The sequence below is a fragment of the Balearica regulorum genome, chromosome 2 (genome assembly GCF_011004875.1).
Source record: "Balearica regulorum gibbericeps isolate bBalReg1 chromosome 2, bBalReg1.pri, whole genome shotgun sequence".
In the NCBI taxonomy this organism is placed as follows: Eukaryota; Metazoa; Chordata; class Aves; order Gruiformes; family Gruidae; genus Balearica; species Balearica regulorum.
The window spans coordinates 120,817,531-120,840,509 of record NC_046185.1 but is presented as its reverse complement, the minus strand read 5'-3'; the positions used below and the strand labels follow the sequence as shown (position 1 = coordinate 120,840,509).

The 22,979-nt window shown below is 38.2% G+C and overlaps 1 protein-coding gene across 3 annotated transcripts in view; it reads left to right on the top strand.

Annotated features, from left to right (window-relative positions):
• DNAJC13 (DnaJ heat shock protein family (Hsp40) member C13) overlaps window positions 1-22,979 on the top strand; it is a 56,600-nt gene that overhangs the window by 20,670 nt on the left and 12,951 nt on the right. For 2 of the 3 annotated variants that reach the window (XM_075745644.1, XM_075745646.1), the window contains exons 17-44: window positions 376-497; window positions 1,691-1,766; window positions 2,787-2,882; window positions 3,034-3,177; window positions 4,369-4,383; window positions 4,880-4,962; window positions 6,209-6,362; window positions 8,055-8,158; window positions 8,234-8,393; window positions 9,425-9,487; window positions 9,813-9,914; window positions 10,072-10,176; window positions 10,579-10,781; window positions 11,247-11,331; window positions 11,693-11,847; window positions 12,781-12,826; window positions 13,044-13,198; window positions 13,825-14,026; window positions 14,787-14,902; window positions 15,737-15,815; window positions 16,409-16,544; window positions 17,644-17,828; window positions 19,255-19,329; window positions 19,503-19,622; window positions 20,497-20,676; window positions 21,563-21,730; window positions 22,329-22,442; window positions 22,762-22,878. In XM_075745644.1, the coding sequence (XP_075601759.1) occupies window positions 376-497; window positions 1,691-1,766; window positions 2,787-2,882; window positions 3,034-3,177; window positions 4,369-4,383; window positions 4,880-4,962; window positions 6,209-6,362; window positions 8,055-8,158; window positions 8,234-8,393; window positions 9,425-9,487; window positions 9,813-9,914; window positions 10,072-10,176; window positions 10,579-10,781; window positions 11,247-11,331; window positions 11,693-11,847; window positions 12,781-12,826; window positions 13,044-13,198; window positions 13,825-14,026; window positions 14,787-14,902; window positions 15,737-15,815; window positions 16,409-16,544; window positions 17,644-17,828; window positions 19,255-19,329; window positions 19,503-19,622; window positions 20,497-20,676; window positions 21,563-21,730; window positions 22,329-22,442; window positions 22,762-22,878 (3,360 nt within the window). The remainder of the gene's footprint in view (window positions 1-375; window positions 498-1,690; window positions 1,767-2,786; window positions 2,883-3,033; window positions 3,178-4,368; window positions 4,384-4,879; window positions 4,963-6,208; window positions 6,363-8,054; window positions 8,159-8,233; window positions 8,394-9,424; window positions 9,488-9,812; window positions 9,915-10,071; window positions 10,177-10,578; window positions 10,782-11,246; window positions 11,332-11,692; window positions 11,848-12,780; window positions 12,827-13,043; window positions 13,199-13,824; window positions 14,027-14,786; window positions 14,903-15,736; window positions 15,816-16,408; window positions 16,545-17,643; window positions 17,829-19,254; window positions 19,330-19,502; window positions 19,623-20,496; window positions 20,677-21,562; window positions 21,731-22,328; window positions 22,443-22,761; window positions 22,879-22,979) is intronic. The other variant, XM_075745645.1, reaches the window with a different exon arrangement.

The window sequence follows — 22,979 nt, the reverse complement described above, 5'->3', positions numbered from 1 at the left end:
AAATGGTTACTGTTGACCAATCAGGCAACAAGCAATTAGTTGTGGCTGTCATTCTTTAACACTAGTTTGCAATTGCAGTGTGGAAGTAGTACTTGTAAATGTACTACCAACCTCCTGATCTATGATGGGAGGAGTGTGTCTTACCCTAACCGGTTACTGTCCTCATAGATATAACTACCAATTATCTGGTCCATGGCACTACTGCAAGTTTGATCAGTTGCTGTTGAGAACTTGCACTTAAACCCTGTTATACTACAGCTTTTGGATATTAGTTGACTTAACTGATGGTCAAGAAGGCCTTGGAACTGTAGACTAAGATAAAAGCAGCTTGACTAAGATTCTTTCTTTAGTAATAATCTTGCCCTGTTTCCAAAGGAAGGAGACAAAGAGATTGCTACCAAAATGCAAGATCTTGCCCTCAGTGAAGGTGCCTTACCTCGTCACTTGCACACTGCTATGTTTACAATAAGCACAGATCAGAGGATGCTTACAAATAGGTATGTCAGTCTTGCTTGATATATCATGTTTAAAAAGTAAGTAATGGCCTGCTAACATTAGAAGCATTTGGGAGGTCAGGGAAGAAAACTTGCAGTTCTTTAGGAGAATATTTTCCTTACAAGCTAGTATGTTTAAGTAGAGCAAGCTTCAGCTGAGACTGCAGCCACTTAAACTTTTATTTTTATTTTGCCAAAATGGGATTTCGGTTGGTTACTCTTTAAAGGCTCAAGTTGATTTGTTTTTAAACTTTTTTTTTCCTAAAACTTTTAGGGAAAGAAAAGGCAAGTAGAATGTCTGGAACTTGTAAAAAAGTTCAACTTGTATTATACAATTGTATAAATCCTGGTGCGCACACCTTGGACATCTTGTGTGCAGTTAGAGCCACCCATCTTGTCTGAGAGAGAAGTCTCCTAATACAGAAATCATTCCCTGAATTCAGCAGTCAGTAGAAACTGAGCTCCGAGACTGAGCCTGGGGGTATGCTGGGCAGGATGAGTGATAATTCAATTATTTCCACTCAAATACAAGATTGTAGAAGTTCTAGCTGCACATTCCTGAAGTGCTTAAAGATTTGCTAAGCTGTGTAGTGACAAGTAGAACTTATTGCCACCGTATGTCATCCAGGAGAGAGCTAGTATGAAACCTTTTGTCATACTAGTTCTGTTTGGAGCTACTACTTATGACTTGCTTGTAAGCAATGCTTCAGTTCAATGCATTAGAACCCTGCTGACAAATGCTGGCAGAAAGTATCAGTTGTTATAGATGACAGGCTCCCAGAAGGGTTTTCCTAGCCAATAACTGGCATTAAAACCTTCAAGTAGAGCAGTTAACAGTTCTTCATTGCTTCTAGACTCTTAACTTTAACTTAAGATTGACTTGATAAACTTACACTTGGTTATTAGATGATTAGTTTCTGCTCTATTGCTCAAGTGTTCTTTTGAGGTCTAGATCAAAAAGCATGTGCTGCTACTGTTCCACTAACTTCACTGGAACTTCTTAAAGGCAACACTTTAAAGCATGCTAAGCATATCTTGAACTGGAACAATATAATGCTTTGTGCTCTTACTCACTCAAGAGCATGAAGCTCTTGCTCATCTTCATTTCACCAGCATGGTAAGGGTATCAGTTTAGTGTTTTAAAAATCTGTTTAAAATACTAACTTGCAGTTTGTTAATTTCAATGGCTTTTTCAGGCAGTTAAGTAGACATTTGGTTGGCCTCTGGACAGCTGAGAACAAAACTGCTATGAACTTGTTGAAACGTATTCTGGTGAGTAAAAATGGGTTTTGGAGTAGGGAAAGAATAAAATCTGAGAGCCTGCAGTAGTAGAAAATGTGGGATAGTCTATATAGTAAATACATCCCCTTCCCCTCCAAGGGGGAAGTCTTAGTCTGGGAGATCCAGCAGTCTGGCATCTGCTATTTAAAGGACATTGAGGGCTAGTACAAAATATCTTGGATTCTTCAAGTATTCTGTTACTTTCCTGCCACTTTTAAAAATGGTGTATGACACAAAACTTAAAAATAAGGTGTCTGACTTCTTTCTTTATTAAAAGGACAAAAATATGGGAGACAGTCTCTAATGCTTAGTGCCAGTAAGACATTAAGGCAACAGTTCTGTATATGCTTTCATGCCTGTCCAACTTTGCTTATAAAATAGTTAAATTTGTGTATTGGCCAATAGTTCCCATGCTCTTTCACCTTTAAGGTCTCCTGAAAGGTTCTTGCTTAAGTTAATTCAGTTAAACTAGTTTAAAGAATAGAGTTGTAAGGAACTATTAAATCTGGGAAAATACCAACTTTTAAATTCAAAATAGCAGTTCCTTCATTTTTGGAAGAGCAAACTGTCCTGATCTTGGTCACTATCTTCTGGAAGGCTTAGTCAAATGAGACTATCTTGTCTCTAATGTCACATGCAACATTGAATCAATATCAAAGGATATGGATGGGTTCTAGTGTTACATTATTCATCCTCTTTTAATATTGCTGTGGGATCAACTCTGATCTTCCTGCAGTCCTTAGCTTCGTTAAATGCTCCTTTTAAGAAATGGAATATAGGCAAGAGGTATACTGCAGCTAATTATGTGCCTCTCTTGAATGGTTCTGTTGGGGATGGTGGCATTTCACTAATAAAAGCAAAAAAAACTGCTGCAGCTTCACATACTTGCTTTAGAGTAGAAAATAAATTGTTTTGAAATCTCTAATTTAAAGACATGATCTTGTTACCTAATGTGATGGTTTCTGTTCCATTAGCCACATGTGTGTTCACACTGGTTTTAAATTTTCTTAGCCACCAGGTTTGCTGGCATACCTTGACAGTGCTGATCCTGTTCCTGAAAAAGATGCTGATAGGATGCATGTTAGAGATAACTTAAAAATTGCAACTGTAAGTAGATGTAGCTATCTTGCCTCTTCCATTATATAGTTGTATGGTCTTAGTGACTTTTTGGATACAGACACTTGATTGTTGCATTAACTTGCATCAAACATGTTGATAAACCTGTAACTGCAAATAACTAAGAGGATTTATTCTGCAGGACCAGTATGGCAAGTTTAATAAAGTGCCAGAGTGGCAGAGACTGGCTGGAAAAGCTGCGAAGGAAGTTGAAAAATTTGCCAAAGAGAAGGTGGATCTAGTCTTGATGCACTGGAGAGATAGAATGGGCATAGCTCAAAAAGAGGTAAAAGTATTTGAAACTGTTACAGCAACTTGCGTAAGTGTAGAGAGGAACGCCTACAACCCCATAAAAGCAGAGGAAGGTTTGAAAATAATGGAAGTGTAGGAACATGAGAGACTTGGTTGTTCTGCTTCCTTTTAGCAAACTCTGCTTCTTTTTTTGTTCTGTACTAGCCTCTTTGTCCTGGGTTAGAAATGGATTCCAGGGAGAACGTAAAGCAGGCAAATGGATTGCTTCAGCATATGTATTAAGCTTTAGCTTGTTCTTGCTTTAGCCAACCTTATCAAACTGGACTGCAGTTTGTGTATTTTTTCCAAGGTAATTATACAGGAGATCAGGAAATTCTTTGAAATGTGGCAAAACCAGTTTTTAAACTACGTTTGGAAGAAACTATCAATATTCTTTGCATCCAAAACAATATGCTTTATGCTAGTGGTATTTTAGTTAATAGAACCTACTTGAAGAAACTTAATATTGCCTTGAACGTAGGTATCTCGGTGCTTAAATTGCAACATAAGACTATACATAAAACCATGGATAAGATTGAAGTTGATAAGTGACTGTTTTGATATGATGTTATAAGAGGACAGCTCAAGCATTGCTTGAGTTCTTACTGTTGGTCTCCTTTTTCCTTTAATGTTATTGTCATGTTCTGTGTGACAAAGTCTTTGAATTAGGCCTTTCCCTTAACTTTCTCTAGTCTCCTGTTAAGCCTGTTTTGTGTGTTGTGGAAATGAAACAAACTATTATATATTCAAGGAAGTATGAAAAGAGCAATGCAGAGTATTGAAAATGCCTGTCTTTGATCTGAACTAACAATAAGCTTTAATTTAGGAAAACCTTAACTTGGTAAAATCTAGCTTAAGTTTGATGTAGACTGTGGTGCAGAATTTTGACAGGCAATATTTCTGAAATAATGGTGAACTAGGTTCTAAACAAAGTGTTAATGGAGAAATGTGGAAAGTGGTGGTGGTGGAAGGGCAAATTGCACTTTTAAACTCAGTATCTAGACAAGATGTTTAACAATCATTTCCCTGTATGGAGTTCTGAGCTGTTTAATTTTACAGTAAATGTATGCAAGTGTAGCTTGGAAGAGATAGTAGCAAGTTTGGTATTACTACTTTGAATTACTTGAGTGGCTGTGGCTTGTTAAATGTACCTTTTCTTTTTCTTCCAACTTTCCATCACAATCAGGACAGAAACAATATGGTGAGTGTGTATCTCTGCCACTTGTGTGGATTGTGTTGCTCAGACTTATGCTTGCATGTGGTACCTCATGTAGAGTATAACATTGATTTCATGCTTGATCAAACTAGGGAACCTTTCAGTGGTTTGTGACTTCTTTCTGTGACTTGCTCTAGCTATTTCCTTTCAAGAGCAAAGCATTCTTGTTGTGGGTGTTCCCCACCGTCAGCTTTGGAGCTGATCAGTGCTTATGGTGATGGAAACTAAGCTTTTCTCAGGGGTAACTTGTTCTAAATGAATGACTTGTTAAACAGCTGAAAGTTTCTCTAGCATGACTTAACTTGGTGTAAATAACATTGTGAAAGTCTGTTGCTACTACTTGCTAGAAAAAGAGACCTTATTAATGAAACTAAACTTAGTGTGGCTTTTGAAGGAATAAAACCCCCCAGCTTTATATTTTAAAAAGGGAAAATGGGGAGTATGTGTTTCTACTAACTTCTTAAATTTGGCTCTTTTGCAGAACATTATTCAAAAGCCAGTGATATTAAGGAAACGACGCCAAAGAATAAAAATAGAAGCAAACTGGGATCTCTTCTATTACAGGTAAAATACTAAGATCAATATGGTGGTCTCTAATACAAGTTATTACCTGGCTGGGTTTTTTGGTAATATCTTCTGAGTTGTTGTGGCTTGATTCCAATTTCTGCCTGCCTTGAAAACAGTGCAAGTGATTTGTAACAGGAACTTATGAAAAATTAAATCCTAAGGTATACTTAAGGATTTAGCTTATGTTTAGGAAAGAAGGGAATTTTAAAGCTTCTCAAATGTTACCAAACTACATCCTTTTTTCCCCTTGAATCAAAAGGAAGAGTGAGCAAGAAACTACAGGTACAGACCTGCATCATGTTGAAGGCTAAGCAAAGTAGCACTGAAAATCACTGTAGTGTGTTGGTGTATCAATGTGTAAGCTACTGAAGACATTTTAACTTGAAGTGGAATAAAAATGAGCTAAAGGCAGGCAAAGAGAAAATACAGATACTGGATTTTAAATAGTGCACAGGTCCTAAATGTAGCTTGATTTACCTGTGAGTTCTTACAATTGTAAAAGCTTTCATCAGAGGGGCCTCCATCTGAAAAGAGATTATCACTTTACTTTAGCTAAGGGTGTTAAGTTAAATAAACTAATAAAGCTTGACTGTTTGATTAATCAAAGCTTGACTGTTCAACAAACTCTATGAAAGCAAGCTTGGGGAACTTTAAACTTAACTGTTTGATGTGGTGCTTAATGTTTCTAAAGGTCAAATATAGTCTGTTCTGCATGAGTGTTGCATGAAAGGAAGATTTGCATGCTCCAAAACTTTGAGTATTAAAGTGCTGCTCTCAGCCAGTCACTGGATCCAAATGCTCTTTTGTAACTGCCACTGAAGAATGTCCACCAGTTGTCTGGTGACACTTGAGTCATCAACCTCTATTTTCCTGTATGAACTACTTTTTTTTTTAAACATACACTTGGTATGCGCATGTCTACTGCCCTGGGTTGTTGTTCACTTGTAGCCCTTACTGGCAGATATGGTGATTAGGTGATTAGTCTCCTGGTCATCAGCTATATGCAGATAACGAATTGAGCCAAACAGGCATGACAGCAGACGTGCTTTAGTCTAGGCTGACCTCCATGACTATGAAAACATTACATAAGCAAAGAACCATAATTAGCATAACAAACTAGAGACCACTACTCAGTGCCTTCTAATTAAGGTCCACTAATGCTAATCTTCTTTAGCTTGCCAGCTGAGTCTTGTCTGCCTTTCAGATAATGTTTGAGAGGTTTAAACTAAAACTTCTTTCTTAGATTTCTTCAGGATCATGCCAGATCAAACTTGATTTGGAACTTCAAAACACGGGAAGAACTGAGAGATACTCTTGAGTCTGAGATGAGAGCATTTAATATTGACAGAGAACTTGGTAGTGCTAATGTTATCTCATGGAACCATCAGGAGTTTGAGGTAAATGACCCACTGTAGGAGAAACAGTGTATGTAAAAGATGTCTACTGAAAATGTCACTTTTCTGTCTCTACATGTGTGAATGTTGTGTTGACAATCCCTGACTGCAAGCTAGAGTTCTTGTGGGGTTATGGAATAAACTACTGAGGCTTGAGGCTGTGGACAGGTACTGTTGTCCAGTGTCGCTCTGCAAAACTGAAACCTCTTCAGCCCAACAAATGACACTGTAGAGATGAAACATTGATCAGAGCCCTTGATGTGTTGTTGTGTTAAGAGGAAAAGAGTTGGTATTACATTGTTAAGATAAGTCATAGTTGTTCTTGAATATGCTCCATCAGACTTGGGTAGTTTCACAAGTCATTTCTTCCTGATAGCAAGTTCCCAATCTTTATTTCCATCCTATCTCAGCGGTAACTAAGGCTATTAAATACTGGGTTGCCAAACCATGAATAGGCTATGTGGCTAAAACCAGCTACAGATTACTACTTACCTTGATGTAGTAAATAAGTAAGTGTGGGGTTGAATTGGTATTTTTTTGCACTGGCATTTAGCTTTCAAACTTTCCTTCAGGTGTGGGTCTTCTGGGTGCCACAGTGTCTGCTATGCCAGCTCTATCTCTGTACTTCAGAGGTGCTAACTGGGGCAGAATCGAAAGTACAGATTTGCAACATAGTAATACAGATTTCCCATCTGCGCTTTATGCTCCTGTGTGGCTTATGCTACTGGAATGTATCACTAGCATTCTTGCAGTTACAGTCCACAATACTTTGGGACTGGCTTGAGGGGGGTTCTTTAACATGACCTTTGAACAGCTGCTGTCTGAGATCTGCTTTTAAATATTTCAAATAAATACTGTATCAGGCTATGCTGTAAGAATTGGAACTAACTATGTAGTGGTGACAAAGGCTTCTCTGCCAGCTGTGGAACCTGTCGCTTTGCCAAGGGCGATGGTGGCTTGAGATTGCTTTGAAGTGTACTCGTTAGTGGGACCCTGAAGTATTGTGTGCTGTGGTCAAATCTGTAGATAACTTTCTGTAGCCTTATGACAGTGCCCTGCAATCTATAGATAAGAAAAACCACTGTAGAGAGCGGCTTTTGTGGTATGTTAGAGATACCTCTAAACGAGGTGCTTGCCAAGTGCTTAAAACCACTGTGCATTGAGGCATATGGTTAAACTTAATGTAGCTGCTCTGAAGTTAATGATGGCTCTCATTGTGCAATTTCACTTCAGCTTCTTGGTGCATATGCTGATGCCTCTAGGCTTTTATTACCTAGCATAATAGCAAGTATAACTAATAATTAAGACATGCTTGTGTTTCATACTTGTAGTAACACTGGGCAAAATACCTTGCAATGGAGTAACTGCTTATAAAAGCTTGAGTCACTGAATACATTGTGTATCATCCAAGTTTAGTTAATAAAACCAACTGATGTTAGAAAGAAGTTACTTAAAGGCTGGAAGCTGGGATTTCAGTAAGATGGGAAACTTCATTTGTTCTAGGGAACAATAGCTCATGGCATATATTTTGTAGATCTGTACTTCTTTGACAGCAAACTTGCAGATTTCAATCTTCCTCATACTGTAGGAAGGGTTACTAACCTTGTTTGAGAAGAATACTGTATTGTTATACAAACAAAAACTTAATGAAGGAGAAACAATATTTACTGTTAAGTAACTTTTTCTGTTTTACAGGTAAAATATGACTGCCTTTCGGAAGAAATAAAAATAGGGGATTATTATCTAAGATTGCTACTGGAAGAAGATGAAACTGAAGAGAGTGGAGCAATCAAAAAATCGTGAGACACTATTAAAATCCTATCCTGTTCCCACAGTCTCTGGTTTTCTTCACTAAAATGTCATCTATTTCTTAGATATGAATTCTTCAATGAACTGTATCATCGCTTCTTGCTTACCCCAAAAGTGAATATGAAATGCTTATGTCTGCAAGCATTGGCCATTGTTTATGGAAGATGTCATGAAGAAATAGGACCGTTTTCTGACACTAAATACATTGTTGGGATGTTAGAAAGGGTAAGAATTACTTAAAATTACTTGATATAGTAGTTAACAGCTAGTCCAGCGTATGTTCAGTTCCAAGTTGCTGTGAAACCTGCGTTTTGGCTTTACAGAATACAAAGCTGCAGCATGAATACTTTTTTCATGCTGTCACCAAGTGTTCCTAGTATCTCCACTTGATTCACTTGCAGTTTCACTAAAAAAAAAGATGCTGATCATAAAGGTATTTCGGACTAGTCTCTTTGTCTGCATTTGGTTGACCTTAACAGATTTTCAGGCTGTACAGCAATAGTGTGAAGGAACTTTGGGGGATATTAATCTTGTGCTTCCTTTTGAAAAAAGCAGAAGCATAAGCTTTTTAAGAGAATGTTGTTCCACATAATGTTGTTTTGAAATGCTGACTTCACGAGTAGTAGCAACAGCCCCAGACCTAATGAAATGGTAGCCTTAGATGGCCATGTGAGATGGATTAGATTTTTAGTGGTAACTACTTTGCCTATTAAGTGTATCTGTGAAGTTGTGCCTGACAACTGATAAAGCTTGCAAAAATGCATTTCCATGTGGTCTGAAGGTGTTCTTTGCTGATATCAGTGTGGGTTTTAGATCTGGCTTTAAGTGAAACTGAACCAATGCAGTCTCTTGTGATTTTTGCCTTGAGTCTTGATAGTCTCACCACAGATGTAACATCAAAGACCCATTCTGTCTGCTGACTGAAAGCACTCTCTTTTCCCTTGTATTTGTGTTAACCTGCTTGCTGGGGAATCTAAACACTGTCCCTTTAGAATAATAGACTTAACAGAAAGGTAGGTTTGAGTGTCAGACCTAGAGCGACAAAGGTTATGGTGGAGGGCCACAGGGCCTTGTCTTTTCAGTGGCAAAAAGCTCTGTTTATTAGCTGTGCATGAAACTAGATGCTTATAGTCAGCAGTTTTATCCTGGGCATGAAAAAATTAATCGGGTTGTTACAAGTGCAACTGTATTGACTTTTGAAGGTAACTTCTAATACGTGCTATCAAATGCTAATTTGTTCTTTTCTGCTGCAATAGTGCACTGACAGGCTTGAGCGGGACAGATTGATACTGTTTCTCAACAAGCTGATCCTTAATAAGGTAAAGTGGACGTGTATGCTTAACAGTAGCTTATTGATCTTTCAGCTGTATAAAATGGTCTGAACTAGTCTTTCAGGGTTAACTTGAGCAAAAGTTCAAGTCTTGAAATGACGTTCGATACAGCTTTCTTGGGATGTAATGGTTGTTTCCTTCAGCTTTCTTACCAGTAAATATGTAGCTATTGTGGTGACTTTACCGTTCTAGTCACTTTAGAGAATGATTTGACTTTTTTCATGGTCACTTCTTATTTGAATAAAACTGTTCAGTACTTGTAACAACTCTTATCTAGAAAATGCTTGTGTTAACTCAGTTCATCCATTAACAGAAAAATGTGAAGGACCTTATGGATTCAAATGGCATTAGAATCCTTGTAGATCTGCTTACTCTGGCACACCTTCACACAAGCAGAGCTACAGTCCCTCTGCAGGTATGTGTCCTTTGTTTCTTACTATTCATACACTGTTTTGCTACAAGGACAATTCTTTAAGAAAAAAAGAAAAAAATCAATGTCCTTCTCAAATTTCCTGTAGAAATGTGATATTTGCACTGAAGCTAAAGCTAATCATGTAAACATCAACTTCTAGAGCAATGTGATTGAAGCGGCACCTGATATGAAGAGGGAGAGTGAGAAAGAATGGTACTTTGGCAATGCTGACAAAGAAAGGAGTGGTCCTTACAGCTTCCAAGAGGTACCTGTCAGCTTCAAACTCTCAAGCTTGACAAATTACTTCCATCCTGGTGACTGGGTGTGTTTCAAACAGTGAGAGGGGAAAACTGTAAACAGTGCTAAACTATATTCTCAAAATAACCCTTTAAATAAGGATTAAAGCTAGATAAGAGACTTGATGTGCCAAGAGCCATAGCCTTTTTGGTAAGGCTGCCTACCCCTCTCCATGCCCCAATTATGCTGCAATTAATCCGTCAACTTTTACTTGATGTTTCATGACGGAGTTGTAAATATGTTGGAATTTCATGCAACTGTAGTAGTCTGCCATACAGCAGTCAAAAGCTTGTCCTGAGTATGAATGTTTAGGAGCAAAGGTAGCTCTGAATGTTGAATCAACTAAATCAATCTCTAATCTTGCAATAAGATGCAGGAACTATGGGACAGTGGAAAGCTGACTTCAAAAACACGTTGCTGGGCTCAAGGTATGGATGGCTGGCGACCCTTACAGGTCATCCCTCAGCTGAAGTGGTGCTTGCTTGCCAGTGGCCAGGCTGTGTTGAATGAGACTGACCTTGCCACGCTTGTACTCAACATGCTCATCACAATGTGTGGATATTTTCCCAGCAGGTAAACACTAATTTTCAGTTCAAGTGGTAAACTTCTAGCAGATGCATAAATTCATAACTTCTATCTTAAAGCTTTTCTTAGAAGCCAACTAGTACATGAATGAACTGTATTAAAGAGCCTTTTACATAGTAGTAATTAATTCCGTGGGCAAATAGAGAGTTTGTAAATGAGACAATACTAGTACTGTGAAAGGGACTGCAAGAATGAATGCACAGGCTATGTACATTTCTAATGCACAGTGGCATAGCCTTACTCTCGCAGGCAGGCTCTTGTTTAACTTAGAAACAAAGCTGTTTTGATGCATGACACAAAACCAGACTAAACAACAAACTTTGAAGTTAACAAAGAAAATAATGATACTGAATATGATCTCAATAGCCTGATACTTATGGCTTAATAAAGCTGTTCAGTCTTGAAAGAGAAAAGACCATGTGTGCTTAATGCTGTGCCACTTTACTTTTTTAGGGATCAAGACAATGCTATTATAAGACCTTTGCCTAGAGTGAAAAGGCTGTTGTCAGATAGTACTTGCCTTCCTCATATCACTCAGGTAAGCAATTCTTCAAAAATGAAATGAGTAAAAGTTTGACTTACTGACTTGCCATCTCTCCCTGTGTGACTGCTTTAAGTGGAGATTCTGAAAAGCCATCTGGACATGGTCCTTGGTGATTAGTTATAGATGACCCTGTTTCTGAGCAGGGGGTTTGGACAAGATGACCTCAAGAGGTCCCTTCCAACTTTAAACATTCTGTGATTCAAACTTGTTATTTTGGGGCCGAAGTATTTTTTTAACTGAAATTTAGAAGTTTACTGGCTTGTCCTAGTACTGAATTGGCCAAAGCTTCAATTTTGGCTAGGTAACTTGCGCTACTCAAGCAGCTAATATAAATACTTGTATTCTTTGATTTCAGCTATTACTGACTTTTGATCCTATCCTTGTGGAAAAAGTTGCTATATTGCTGTTTCATGTCATGCAAGATAACCCTCAGTTACCTCGTTTTTATCTGAGTGGAGTATTCTTCTTTATCATGATGTACACGGGTTCCAATGTACTCCCAATTGCAAGGTGAGGAAAAAGAATACCTAAAAATACCTCTTGACCAGTCAGGAGGACTGCTGCTCTAAATGCTCCAGGGAGCATGGCTTGCTAGAACCAATGTGAGATTGCAAGCAAACACACTCAAGAAGAATCACTTCCACATGGTCTAGTCACTCACTAAAAAAGCAAATTGCTCATCACCCTGCCGTGGGGGAGCAAGAACATGTCTGATCATATAGTTCTAGGAGTGCAACTAGGCGTGGCTTATTGTAGAAGAACAAATCGTTAAAGGCACTAAAGAGTGGTAATACAGGCTACTTATATGCTAATGTGGGTTTTGATAGTAAGCAGCTATCAAAAGTGGTGGGAAAATCTAATACCCTGGTTTTAAGCCTAAACCAGTTAAATCAGTCTGTACTGCCTGACACTGGTGCACTGCACATTCAGGTGGCTATTGCAGTCCATTCCACTACCTGTCCTCTAAATTCAATTTTTCATAAAAAGCTATTGTAAAATTCCAGTGAAGTCTCTTCTATAGCAAAATGCATTGGGAAATGATTGCACGTTTACATGATGATTCTAGTGTAACAGGACTGTCAGCAGTTAGTGTAAGATCATCTTGTTTCATCCCTGCAACGATGATCTAACGATGCAGGGAGAGGTTTGTAGGGAAAGATTGTCTGTGTCTCTATCAGCTTTTCACTTTTTTTGTGTGTGGAGAAAACAAGCTTTCAGGAGCAAGACTTTGAAACTGAAATGATGAACATAAGGCACCATTTGTAACATGGAAGCGCATAACTTAGTGGGGATCCCAAGGGTTTTATGGACTTTGTACAGAGATTGATTCAACTGTTGTCTCAAATACATGAGACTTGCCAGCTGGACTATGTTGGTCTGCTTATCTTTCAAAGGTGCCTTAAGTATCCATTAAATAGAAAATAACTGCTGTTTCTCTTCTAGGTTTTTGAAATACACACATACAAAACAAGCTTTCAAGTCTGAAGAAGTGAGTAGACTGCAAAACTACCTCTGTTTCCAAATAGTTTTGCAGACCACCTGTAGTTGTTTTAACAATATTTGATGCTTGTTCTTTTTCTAAGCTCTCAAGAGTTAGAATTTAAGAACTGTAAGGGAAAAGGGGGAGAGTTTTTTCTAGATCTCAAGTTGGTTAGCAAGTCTGAATTCTGATTACCTTTGAGATGACAATGTGATCTCTTCTGTAGACAAAAGGTCAAGATCTAGTTCAAAGAAGTATACTTGGACATATTCTTCCTGAAGCAATGGTGTGTTACTTAGAAAACTATGAACCAGAAAAATTTTCTGAGATATTCCTTGGGGAGTTTGACACTCCAGAAGCAATTTGGAGCAATGAAATGAGGTAATTGTTTTCTGTCAGAGAGACAAATAAATCTGAACTACAGTTCATGCTGAAGAGGTCTTGTCTTTGGCACTTCTAAGGAAAGCTGAAAATACCTGAATTCCATGGTTTCATTACTTCTGTTTGCCTTCTGCAAGGGCAATGTCTTGCATTGCCCTGTGCTTCTATCAAAAGGAACGGGGAGGGGGGAGTGGAGTTGGCAGAGGGAAGGGGAATATTTCCCTGAATATTGACCATGCGCTTTACATTTGCCTCTCTCATACTTGATCAAGTTCCTTTCATGAGTGGAGACTTCACTATTTACTTACTGTACTCACTTATTACAAGAACCTATCTAGAAGATACACCTCTAATATTATAATACATTTTTAGAGTCTCCCAAAAAGTAAACAGGTGTTGAGGGAGAGCAAAATGGCACTTTATATTGTTTTTAATAAACTAACTTTCATGGCATTGAAATAGCTTTATAACAATAGGACTGAATCCTATTCTGAATACCTTTGGAAATGTGGGAAACTACAAAGGAAAATCTTTTCAGAAGAAATCATTGAACACACTTGTACAGTCACTGAAGATTGAGGACTTGCTTAGGCAAGTGTTAAAACAAACTTTTGTAAATTTTTTAGGCGTCTTATGATAGAGAAGATTGCCGCTCATCTTGCAGACTTCACCCCTCGTCTTCAAAGCAATACAAGAGCACTCTACCAATACTGTCCTATCCCAGTTATCAACTATCCACAACTGGAAAATGAGCTGTTCTGTAATATTTATTACCTCAAGCATCTTTGTGATACACTCAGATTTCCAGACTGGCCAATTAAAGATCCAGTAAGTACGAAGTATTTTAGGATTCATTTAGTTCTTGATCTTTTAGAGCCCAAAAAGTGGGAGTTGTAACAAATTAAGGAAATGAAATATTAGGTTTGTTGAAAGTAACTGATTGATCCTGACTTTCAGTTCATAAGCAAATAGGTTAAACACTTTATCTTGAAGTAGAATAGTCTTTATGCCATATAGCAACCACATGTTAAGTATATCCTCCTTGTGGGAACTACTTAAAGGCAAAATAAAGCATCCAAGGAACTTCAGATAGCATTTCAATGAACCTCAAGTAGTTGGGAGGGTGGGAAAAATCATCACTTTTGCATTCTTATTTGTTCATGCTGGACAAGAAGCTGAGCTAACTTGGTATCAGTATATTAACTGAATTGGTCAGATTTTTTTGGTACAAGTCTATGGTCTGGATCTATCTAACCAGCTTGATTCATGCAGCTTTGCAGTTTTTGTAGTATCGAGATGTGAACTGCATATCATTTAAGTGGTTCTCCCTCTTCTAATGTGACTCTTATGTAGACATTTTAATCTTAAGGTGCTCCTACCTTGAATAAAATATAGCACTGCAATGAAGCAAAGTCTTAATTGCTTCCTGACTGGAGGGGGAAACCATAATTACTGATGGTAAAAGGATTAGGTCTTTGAACTTAGGTGATGGGTCGTAAGGATTCATTAATAAAGCCGTACTTTATTAAAAAAATTACATGTACTGATGTCAGCATAAATGAAACACTAATAAATTGTAATTATTTAGGTTAAACTGTTGAAAGATACACTAGAAGCTTGGAAGAAGGAAGTAGAAAAGAAGCCACCTACCATGTCAATAGATGATGCTTATGAAGTCCTTAACCTTCCCAAAGGACAAGGCCAGTAAGTTGTTTTTGGTATTTAAAGTTGTATAACTACATTTACATAAACTCCATACAGTGAACAAACTGAACTTTCTTATCTCAGTACTGGCAACCAATTAGTGGTAGCAGTTCAGTTGTATCTTAGTACCTACTTCTTTCACAGTGGAAGATTGCTTTATCTAAAAAGAAACAAAGCTTGAAAATTTAACTCCAGTGTTTGAGAAAATAATTGTAAAGTGTTCAGATAAACTGAAACTGGGGGAGAGGGGAGGGAATGCTTTGAGCTTTCCTTCAAAGCATTCACTAGGTTCTTCTACAGGACAAGCATTAGACTCAACGATAGTGAGCAAAGAATATGGCAGAACTTGAGTATATTCAAATTGGAATTCCGTTTCTCCAATCATCCTTCTTCCCCTGCCAAATACTGTCCTTTTTCTTGGTGATAACATCCTTAGGATTTTTTTTTTACTTTCTATCTTGTCACTGGTTTCTGACTTCAGGCCTCTAGAAAAGAACTGACAGCATTTTACTTATCCTGCAAGAACAGTGCACTTACTACAAACAATGAACTAGTAATTTTTACCACTTAAAGCGCATTTAGAAGATTCAAGGACTTTGAGCACCTTCTGATTAGTATATTCAGTACAAGAAGTACTAAAATAGATTTATTTCTACTCTGTGGCTACATGATTATTCTCGTTCAGTGTCCACTAATGAAGCAGGATTTTCACATTGAAATCTGTGAGCTTTGCAGTTTTCACTTGAAGTTACTATTAGTACTGTTGTCAGAATCCAGGCTTGTTTTTCTGGTTTTCTTATGTTACTCAATGTAATAGGACTTGTTTTCTTCTAGGCATGATGAAAGCAAGATCAGGAAAGCTTATTTCAGACTGGCACAAAAATATCACCCAGACAAGAATCCAGAAGGCAGGGTAGGTACAACACAAATTTATAGTGTTACTAAAGTGGGGACAAATTCAGCTGTTATGTGTATTAAGAATTCTGCAGTGCCTACTTAAATTTTCTTCCTCCCTTTTAAAGGCTATCCCCTAGATGAATCCTAGAGTACAGATTAATATTACAGATGAGTAACTGATGTCAATCAAGGAATAGTAGGATTTCTACAGTAAATGCATATAATCAGATCAGACCCACATCTCAAAGCATCTGGTTTAAAGAGTTAAACAGGACCTAAATAAGCCAATTGCTCCCTTTCAAAGACAGACTGCATCCTCTCCCCATTCTTTCAATTAAACTGTACTTTACTTTTGTCATGGAGAAATTGCCTTTAGTTTTAGTCTCTTGCCTATGGTGGAGTTTCGGAGCCAGAAGAAAACTGATATGTGAACCAATGTTGTTAAGGTTATTCGGAGTATTTTTCTGAAGTGTGATAAGGCAATAAAACTAGTGTTGTGGCTAATAACCTGGAGTGTTTTGTTTCACCTGCATCTAAACTGATGCTGCAGACTTGTAGTAATTTAGGGGATTCTTAGCAACTCTTCAGACTATTGCTCTTTATTTGCAGGATATGTTTGAAAAAGTTAATAAAGCATATGAGTTTCTATGCACAAAGTCTGCCAAGGTGATAGATGGGCCAGATCCAGAAAACATAATCTTGATCTTGAAAACTCAAAGCATCCTCTTCAACAGGCATAAAGAAGGTAAGCATGCTGTCTCGGAAGAATGTTTTGTCTTCATTGTGGGCAGTTTTAATCTCCTGTGTTCTTGAGTCTGTGTTCTGTTGATCTGGTTTCTGGCTTGCCACAGTGTTACGTAGCTTTCTTCCATGGCATAAATTCATCTGCAGTAAAGCTTAATTCAAAAAAACATGAATAGCTCTTTGAAATCATCTGCTCCAATACAAATCAGTTTGAATCTTCCTCGATATAGACCTTAAACTTATATTTCTGTCTAGGCAGAAAAGTCCTCACCAGTACTCGGTTACCTAGATGGCAGATTACGGGTATAAATGAGCTTACACTTGTGTGGCTATTAAAAATGAGACAATCTTATAGAAATTCTGACTAGAGTCCTCTGCTAGGTGTGCTGCAACACTACCTCTTTCACAGCCTGGCTGGGAAAGACATAGCTAGAGTACCCTAACCCTTAGCTCTAGCTACAGTCCCTGGCTGGCAGCTGCTGACATGTCCAAGTCTTGCAGAGCCAAAAGTGTTTTGCTACATAAGTGTTTCATAATGGTAAACCAAGAACCTCACGTGCACTCATAGCTCTGTCAGTTGTGTGGAGACAGTGACTACATTAGTGTAGACTTACACAGATCAGCTCAATTGGCTCCATACTGCAAGAAGAAATTGTTCTTTGTTGTTGCTGAACCCTAAAGGAATGAAAAATATAATTATTTAAAACATATGATTGCCATGTCAAACTGGAAGAGGTCTTTATAGGTTTATTGTTAGACAATCCTGGCCTAAGACAAAGCTATACTCGTGTGTCTCTGGAGACAGACAAGTGTCATTTGAAGGCTCTGAGCTTGAGGGCTTGCTGAGCTGGAGATAAATCCTTTTTTAGTCTTAAATTAGTTTCTTTCCATGAAGCTCTGTCAGCTTCTAGCATGAACAGACTTATGTGACAAGGAGTGAGATTGTGTGGACTGCTCAATCTTGCTCCAATTTTCCTAGGTTTTGGCTTTCCTTGACTTCTAGTCCCTTATACATCTCATATCTTGCACTGATAATTATGTGGTGGTTTAAATTGCTTAGACTCTGCATATATGTAAACTTTGACTCTCTTCTCTTTCAGAGTTGAAACCTTACAAGTATGCAGGCTATCCTATGCTGATAAAGACGATTACCATTGAAACATCAGATGACCTTTTGTTTTCCAAAGAATCTCCTCTGTTGCCTGCTGCTACAGAACTTGCTTTCCATACTGTCAATTGTTCAGCATTAAACGCAGAGGAACTGAGAAGAGAAAATGGAATTGAGGTAAATGGAAAGAAACTTACTGAAATGACTTCAGTCTAACTTTTCCACAGCTAAAAATCCTAGATCCTCAATGCATAGGACATCAGATGCAATTGAGAATCACTTCTGTTTTGAGACATTTGTCCATTCTTACTGTCTCTTTTCTGGATGCAGTAGGAGAAGCCTCTTGCAGAGTATACCCGTTTCTGGAGATAGGCTTGTCTGTTGAACTGTGGATAAGCAAGCTATATAAGTTTCTTTACTTCACAAAACTCTGAGAGCTTCTGCATTCTGTATGTGAAAGAACAGATAAACGTGAACCAGTTGCTAGAGCAGATGGGCTTTTCATTGCACATATTAGAATCATAGAATCATTTAGGTTGGAAAAGACTGTTAGAATTGAGTCCAACCGTTCACCTAACACTGCCAAGACCGCCACTAAACCATGTCCCGAAGCACCACATCTACAGGTCTTTTCAATACCTCCAGGGATGGTGACTCAACCACTCTCCTGGGCAGCCTCTTCCAAGGCTTGACAACCCTTTTGGTGGAGAAGTTGTTCCTAACATCCAATCTAAACCTCCCCTGGTGCAACTGGAAGCCATTTCTTCTTGCCCTGTCACTTGTTACCTGGGAGAACAGACCGACACCCTCTGGCTACACCCTCCTTTCAGGTAGTTGTAGAGAGTGAGAAGGTCTCCCGTCAGCCTCCTTTTCTCCAGGCTAGACAACCCCAGTTCCCTCAGTTGCTTCTCATAAGACTTGTTCTCTAGATCCTTCACCAGGATCATTGCCGTTCTTTGGACATGCTCCAGCACCTCAGTGTCTTTCCTGTAGTGAGGGGCCCAAAACTGAACACAGTACTCAAGGTGTGGCCTCACCAGTGCTGAGTACAAAGAGGCAGTCTCTTCCCTAGTCCTGCTGGCCACGCTATTTCTGATACAAGCCAGGATGCTGTTGGCCACCTGTGGCTCATATTCAGCCTGCTGTCAACCAACATGCCCAGTACCTTTTCTGCCAGGCAGCTTTCCAGCCACTCTTCCCCAAGCCTGTAGTGTTGCCTGGGGTTGTTTGTGACTCAGGTGCAGGACTCGGCACTGACCCTTGTTGAAACTCATACAGTTGGTCTTGGCCCATTGATCCAGCCTGTCCAGATCCCTCTGAGCCTTCCTTCCCTCAAGCAGATCTACACCCAGCTTTGTGTCATTTGCAAACTTCCTGAGGTATTAGCTCCCATGTGAGAATACTATCAACTGTGAAGCACCAAATGCTAGTACCGGCGCTTGCAAAGAATTTTACCTCTACAAACCATTTGAGCGATGCAACAGATTTTGTCAAACATTTCCCTTCGGCCATTAAAAATGTGTTTACCAGCTAATGTTTTATTTCTGCCAGGCTCTATTGTTTTTTGTTGTGACTGAACTTATGCATCATCCAATCCTCACAGGTATTGCAAGAAGCGTTTAATCGTTGTGTAGCAGTCTTGACTCGTTCTAGTAAACCAGATGATATGTCTGTACAGGTAAGTTGCAGCAACTTTAACATATTGTGTCAGCTTCTCAGAAAACTATATATTATATAGAATGTATACACACTTATGTTTATTATATAAAATATTGATACAGTATTAAAAATAGGTTTGTAAACATGCATTTCCCCTGCACTCAGAACCTATAAAATATTGCTTTTTTTTAGGTATGTGGATATATCAGTAAGTGTTACAGTGTAGCAGCTCAATTTGAGGAATGCAGAGAGAAGATTACAGAAATGCCTAACATCATTAAGGACCTCTGTAGACTACTATATTATGGCAAGGTAAGAGCTGCTTTGCTTTGTCTAAATGGGTATTTAACTGTTCAATGTTTAGGGGAATGTTCCCCCTTTAAGGGAGATAAGACAGTTGCAGCAACTGATCAAACACTTGTATAAGATTCCAGCTAATCATTATGGGATAAGAACTCTAGTGCCTTGTTCTCAACACTTGTATTTGAATCCATTTAGTGGACTTAAAATACAATCATGATAAAGATTTAGCTACCTTTGCCTTTTAATTGACATATCTAGCTGATTGGTTTACTGTACTAAATTGGCAGATAAAAGTACTAGAGCTAGATCTCACATAAGCAGATACTCCTAAATCAGCATAAACTCTGGGAACAGTATTCAAGAAGTTTTGTTTTCATTTAGCTCTTTAGAACTTACCTCATGTTATATAAATGCTGAATTTTGTCTTGAACTTTTCATATGGGGTATGTGAAAACACAAGACTGTAGAAAAAGACTATAAAAGACAGAAGACTGTAAAACCAGATTATAGTAACTGACTGTAGATGCTTGTGTGTTCTTTAGGCTTTGCAGAAGGCAGGTATTGCTATAAAAAGCTCACGTGGGAATCTCTGCCACCTTGAATTGTTTTTCCACCAGTTCATCAATGTTCCTTTCTAATCACATGAAACAACTATTCAAGGACTCTTCTTTGAAGGATGCTGATTAATTAGCCATGTTTTTTGGCTACCAGACACTTAACTTCAGCTGCAGATGTTGTTCTGTCTACTTCAATTTTTCATATCTATGCTGCGTAGATAGTACTCTGGAATTAGCAAGTTTTGGCTTTAAGTCTTTGTTTGGTAAGGAAGCCAGTTAGCTTTCTTTGGTCACAAGTACTAAGGCAAACTTTTTTCCTCCCTCAGAATATACCACGAGTAGCTGCTTTGGGAGTAGAGTGTGTTAGCTCCTTTGCCTTAGACTACTGGCTACAAACGCACTTGTTCCAAGGTGGAGTTCTCTGGTACTTACTGGGTTACCTCTTCAACTATGACTATACGCTAGAAGAGAGCGGTATTCAGAAGAGTGAAGACTCAAATCACCAGGTAATGTTAACAAGATGCATGCTTTCAGACACCAATGCTTGTTGCTTGTCATCTCTTATTAACAAAATAAGTGTATTCAAATACTTAGTAGAATCATTGAAGTACATGAACAGTAATGTTAACAGAACAGCTTTGGAAGGGGATTTTTGTGCAATACTGTAAATACTGTTTGGGTTTTGTTCTTTTCTCATGTTTCAAGTTCAAATGTTAAAGGTGCCAAAACCTGTAGTTTCCAATAGACTTAATGTAAGAGATTTTTATCTATAGTGAACAATAAAAAAGTGAATTTGTGCTATCAGAAGAAAAAGTCTTTTTTTCTCTTGAGGCTCAACTGAAGAGATTGTCTGTTGATACCATGAACTTATCTGAAATGCCTACTTTAGGACTGTATTTTCCCTTTGCCCCACAGCTATGTAAGTGGCTTCACACTTCCATTCCTTAAATGGTGACCCTCTAATTATGGCATTGCTTCCTCAGCTGCTGGATGAGATGAGCTTTGAACAGTCTATTGTAGTTATTAACTCTTGTATCACTGTCATAAAAGGCTTATTATGCTGATATTTGCTAGCAGAACTGCTGTCTGGTCAGAAGCTGTTATGCTAAATAGCTTCTGTAGCTTTCAGCTCATCTTGGTGCCCCAGTTTTTTCCTACTTATCAGTGCTCATCTCTGACTGTGTTTATTAAGCCCGTGACACAGTGATCGTATTGTGCTGTTCTGCAGCACCTAGTATTTTATCAGACGTTAGTGCATAACTAGTGATGCAGATAAACAAACAATACCAATTCTGTTCATCCTGGTGCAGAAGTACTGAAGAACTTTCTGTCTATTCTGATACTTCTTCAGTAAGCTCTAGCTTTTTTAATAATTATCTCTGTATTTTTCAGGAGGTAGCAAATAGCCTTGCTAAGCTCAGTCTCCTGGCCTTGAGTCGCCTTGGAGGGTATCTCTCTGAAGAGCAAGCTACACCTGAAAACCCAACAATCAGGAAAAGCTTGGCTGGAATGTTGACACCCTATATTGCAAGGAAACTTGCTGTGGTCAGTGCTACTGAGGTAAGCATCTCTTGGCCAAAACTTTCTGGTGTTTTATGCTTCCATCAAGTACCTCGTCACTTCTAAAACATCAAACTCTCTTAGACCAACCTGATATAATGAACAGCAGTGCAATTTTTCTTTGCAGTTGGAGTTAACTGCAAGGAAAAGAAACTGTTTCAGCCTCAAACACTGGACACTATACAATATAGTATAATATTTGCAAAACAAATGTTTGAGCAAAGAAGTGGAGTTAATTGTTCAAGGCTTGATGGAGAGCAAAGGCTAAACTTCTTCCTAAAAGTGGTGCCAAGGAAGTAATCTACAAAGAGATACTGTAGATAGTTGCCGCTCACTGCCAAAAAATAAGAGAATCTGAAGTAAGTGTGGCTTGAAGCAGAATAAAGAAAAATTAAACTATAGATTGTACTCTACCAAATAACTTACATATACTGGTTTTTAGTATGTAGGAAACTTGACACTTTAAACTTGCTTATGAAATTGGTCTAGTTGTTAATGAGATTGGATAAACTAATATCATGAAACATGCTGATTACTGTGCATAATGATCCCAAACTGTTGTAAACATGTTACATTATCTAAATTCCTTATTTCTTAGACTCTGAAGATGCTTAACAGTAACACAGAGAACCCCTATTTGATCTGGAACAATGGGACAAGAGCTGAATTACTTGAGTTTTTGGAATCTCAACAAGAAAGCATGATTAAGAGAGTAAGATACTCTTTACTTTAAATCTCACTACTATTTCTTTAACTGTTGCATGTTCTGGTACATCCACTTGTAATGTAGTGCTATAGTTAATACAAGTATCCATTGTTGTCTACTCCTAAGTCACTTCCTTTTTAAAAAGAAAACAAAGACCCCTAAGAGTTTGCTTGTTTATGTTTCACTCTGTCTTGAGCTTCTGACTTTTGCTAATGCCTTAAGTTTTCTGTTCAAGTATTGTCTATTTCATTATTGGGTTATAGCTTTACACTTTCTACAAGATTATTTTCTGTCTGAGCTTGTGCTGTTTTATCTCTGCTTAAAGGGTGATTGTGACAAGAGCTATGGATCTGACTTTGTCTTCAGTGACCATGCAAAAGAACTTATTGTGGGAGAGATTTTTGTTAGAGTCTACAATGAGGTCCCTACCTTCCAACTAGAGGTGAGATGTAGCTAAAAACCTTCCTGTTGAAACTAGTATTTGGGATGTTACTACTTTCTGTTTATCTGTCTGTCAGTGCAAACAGAATAGAGAAAATACAA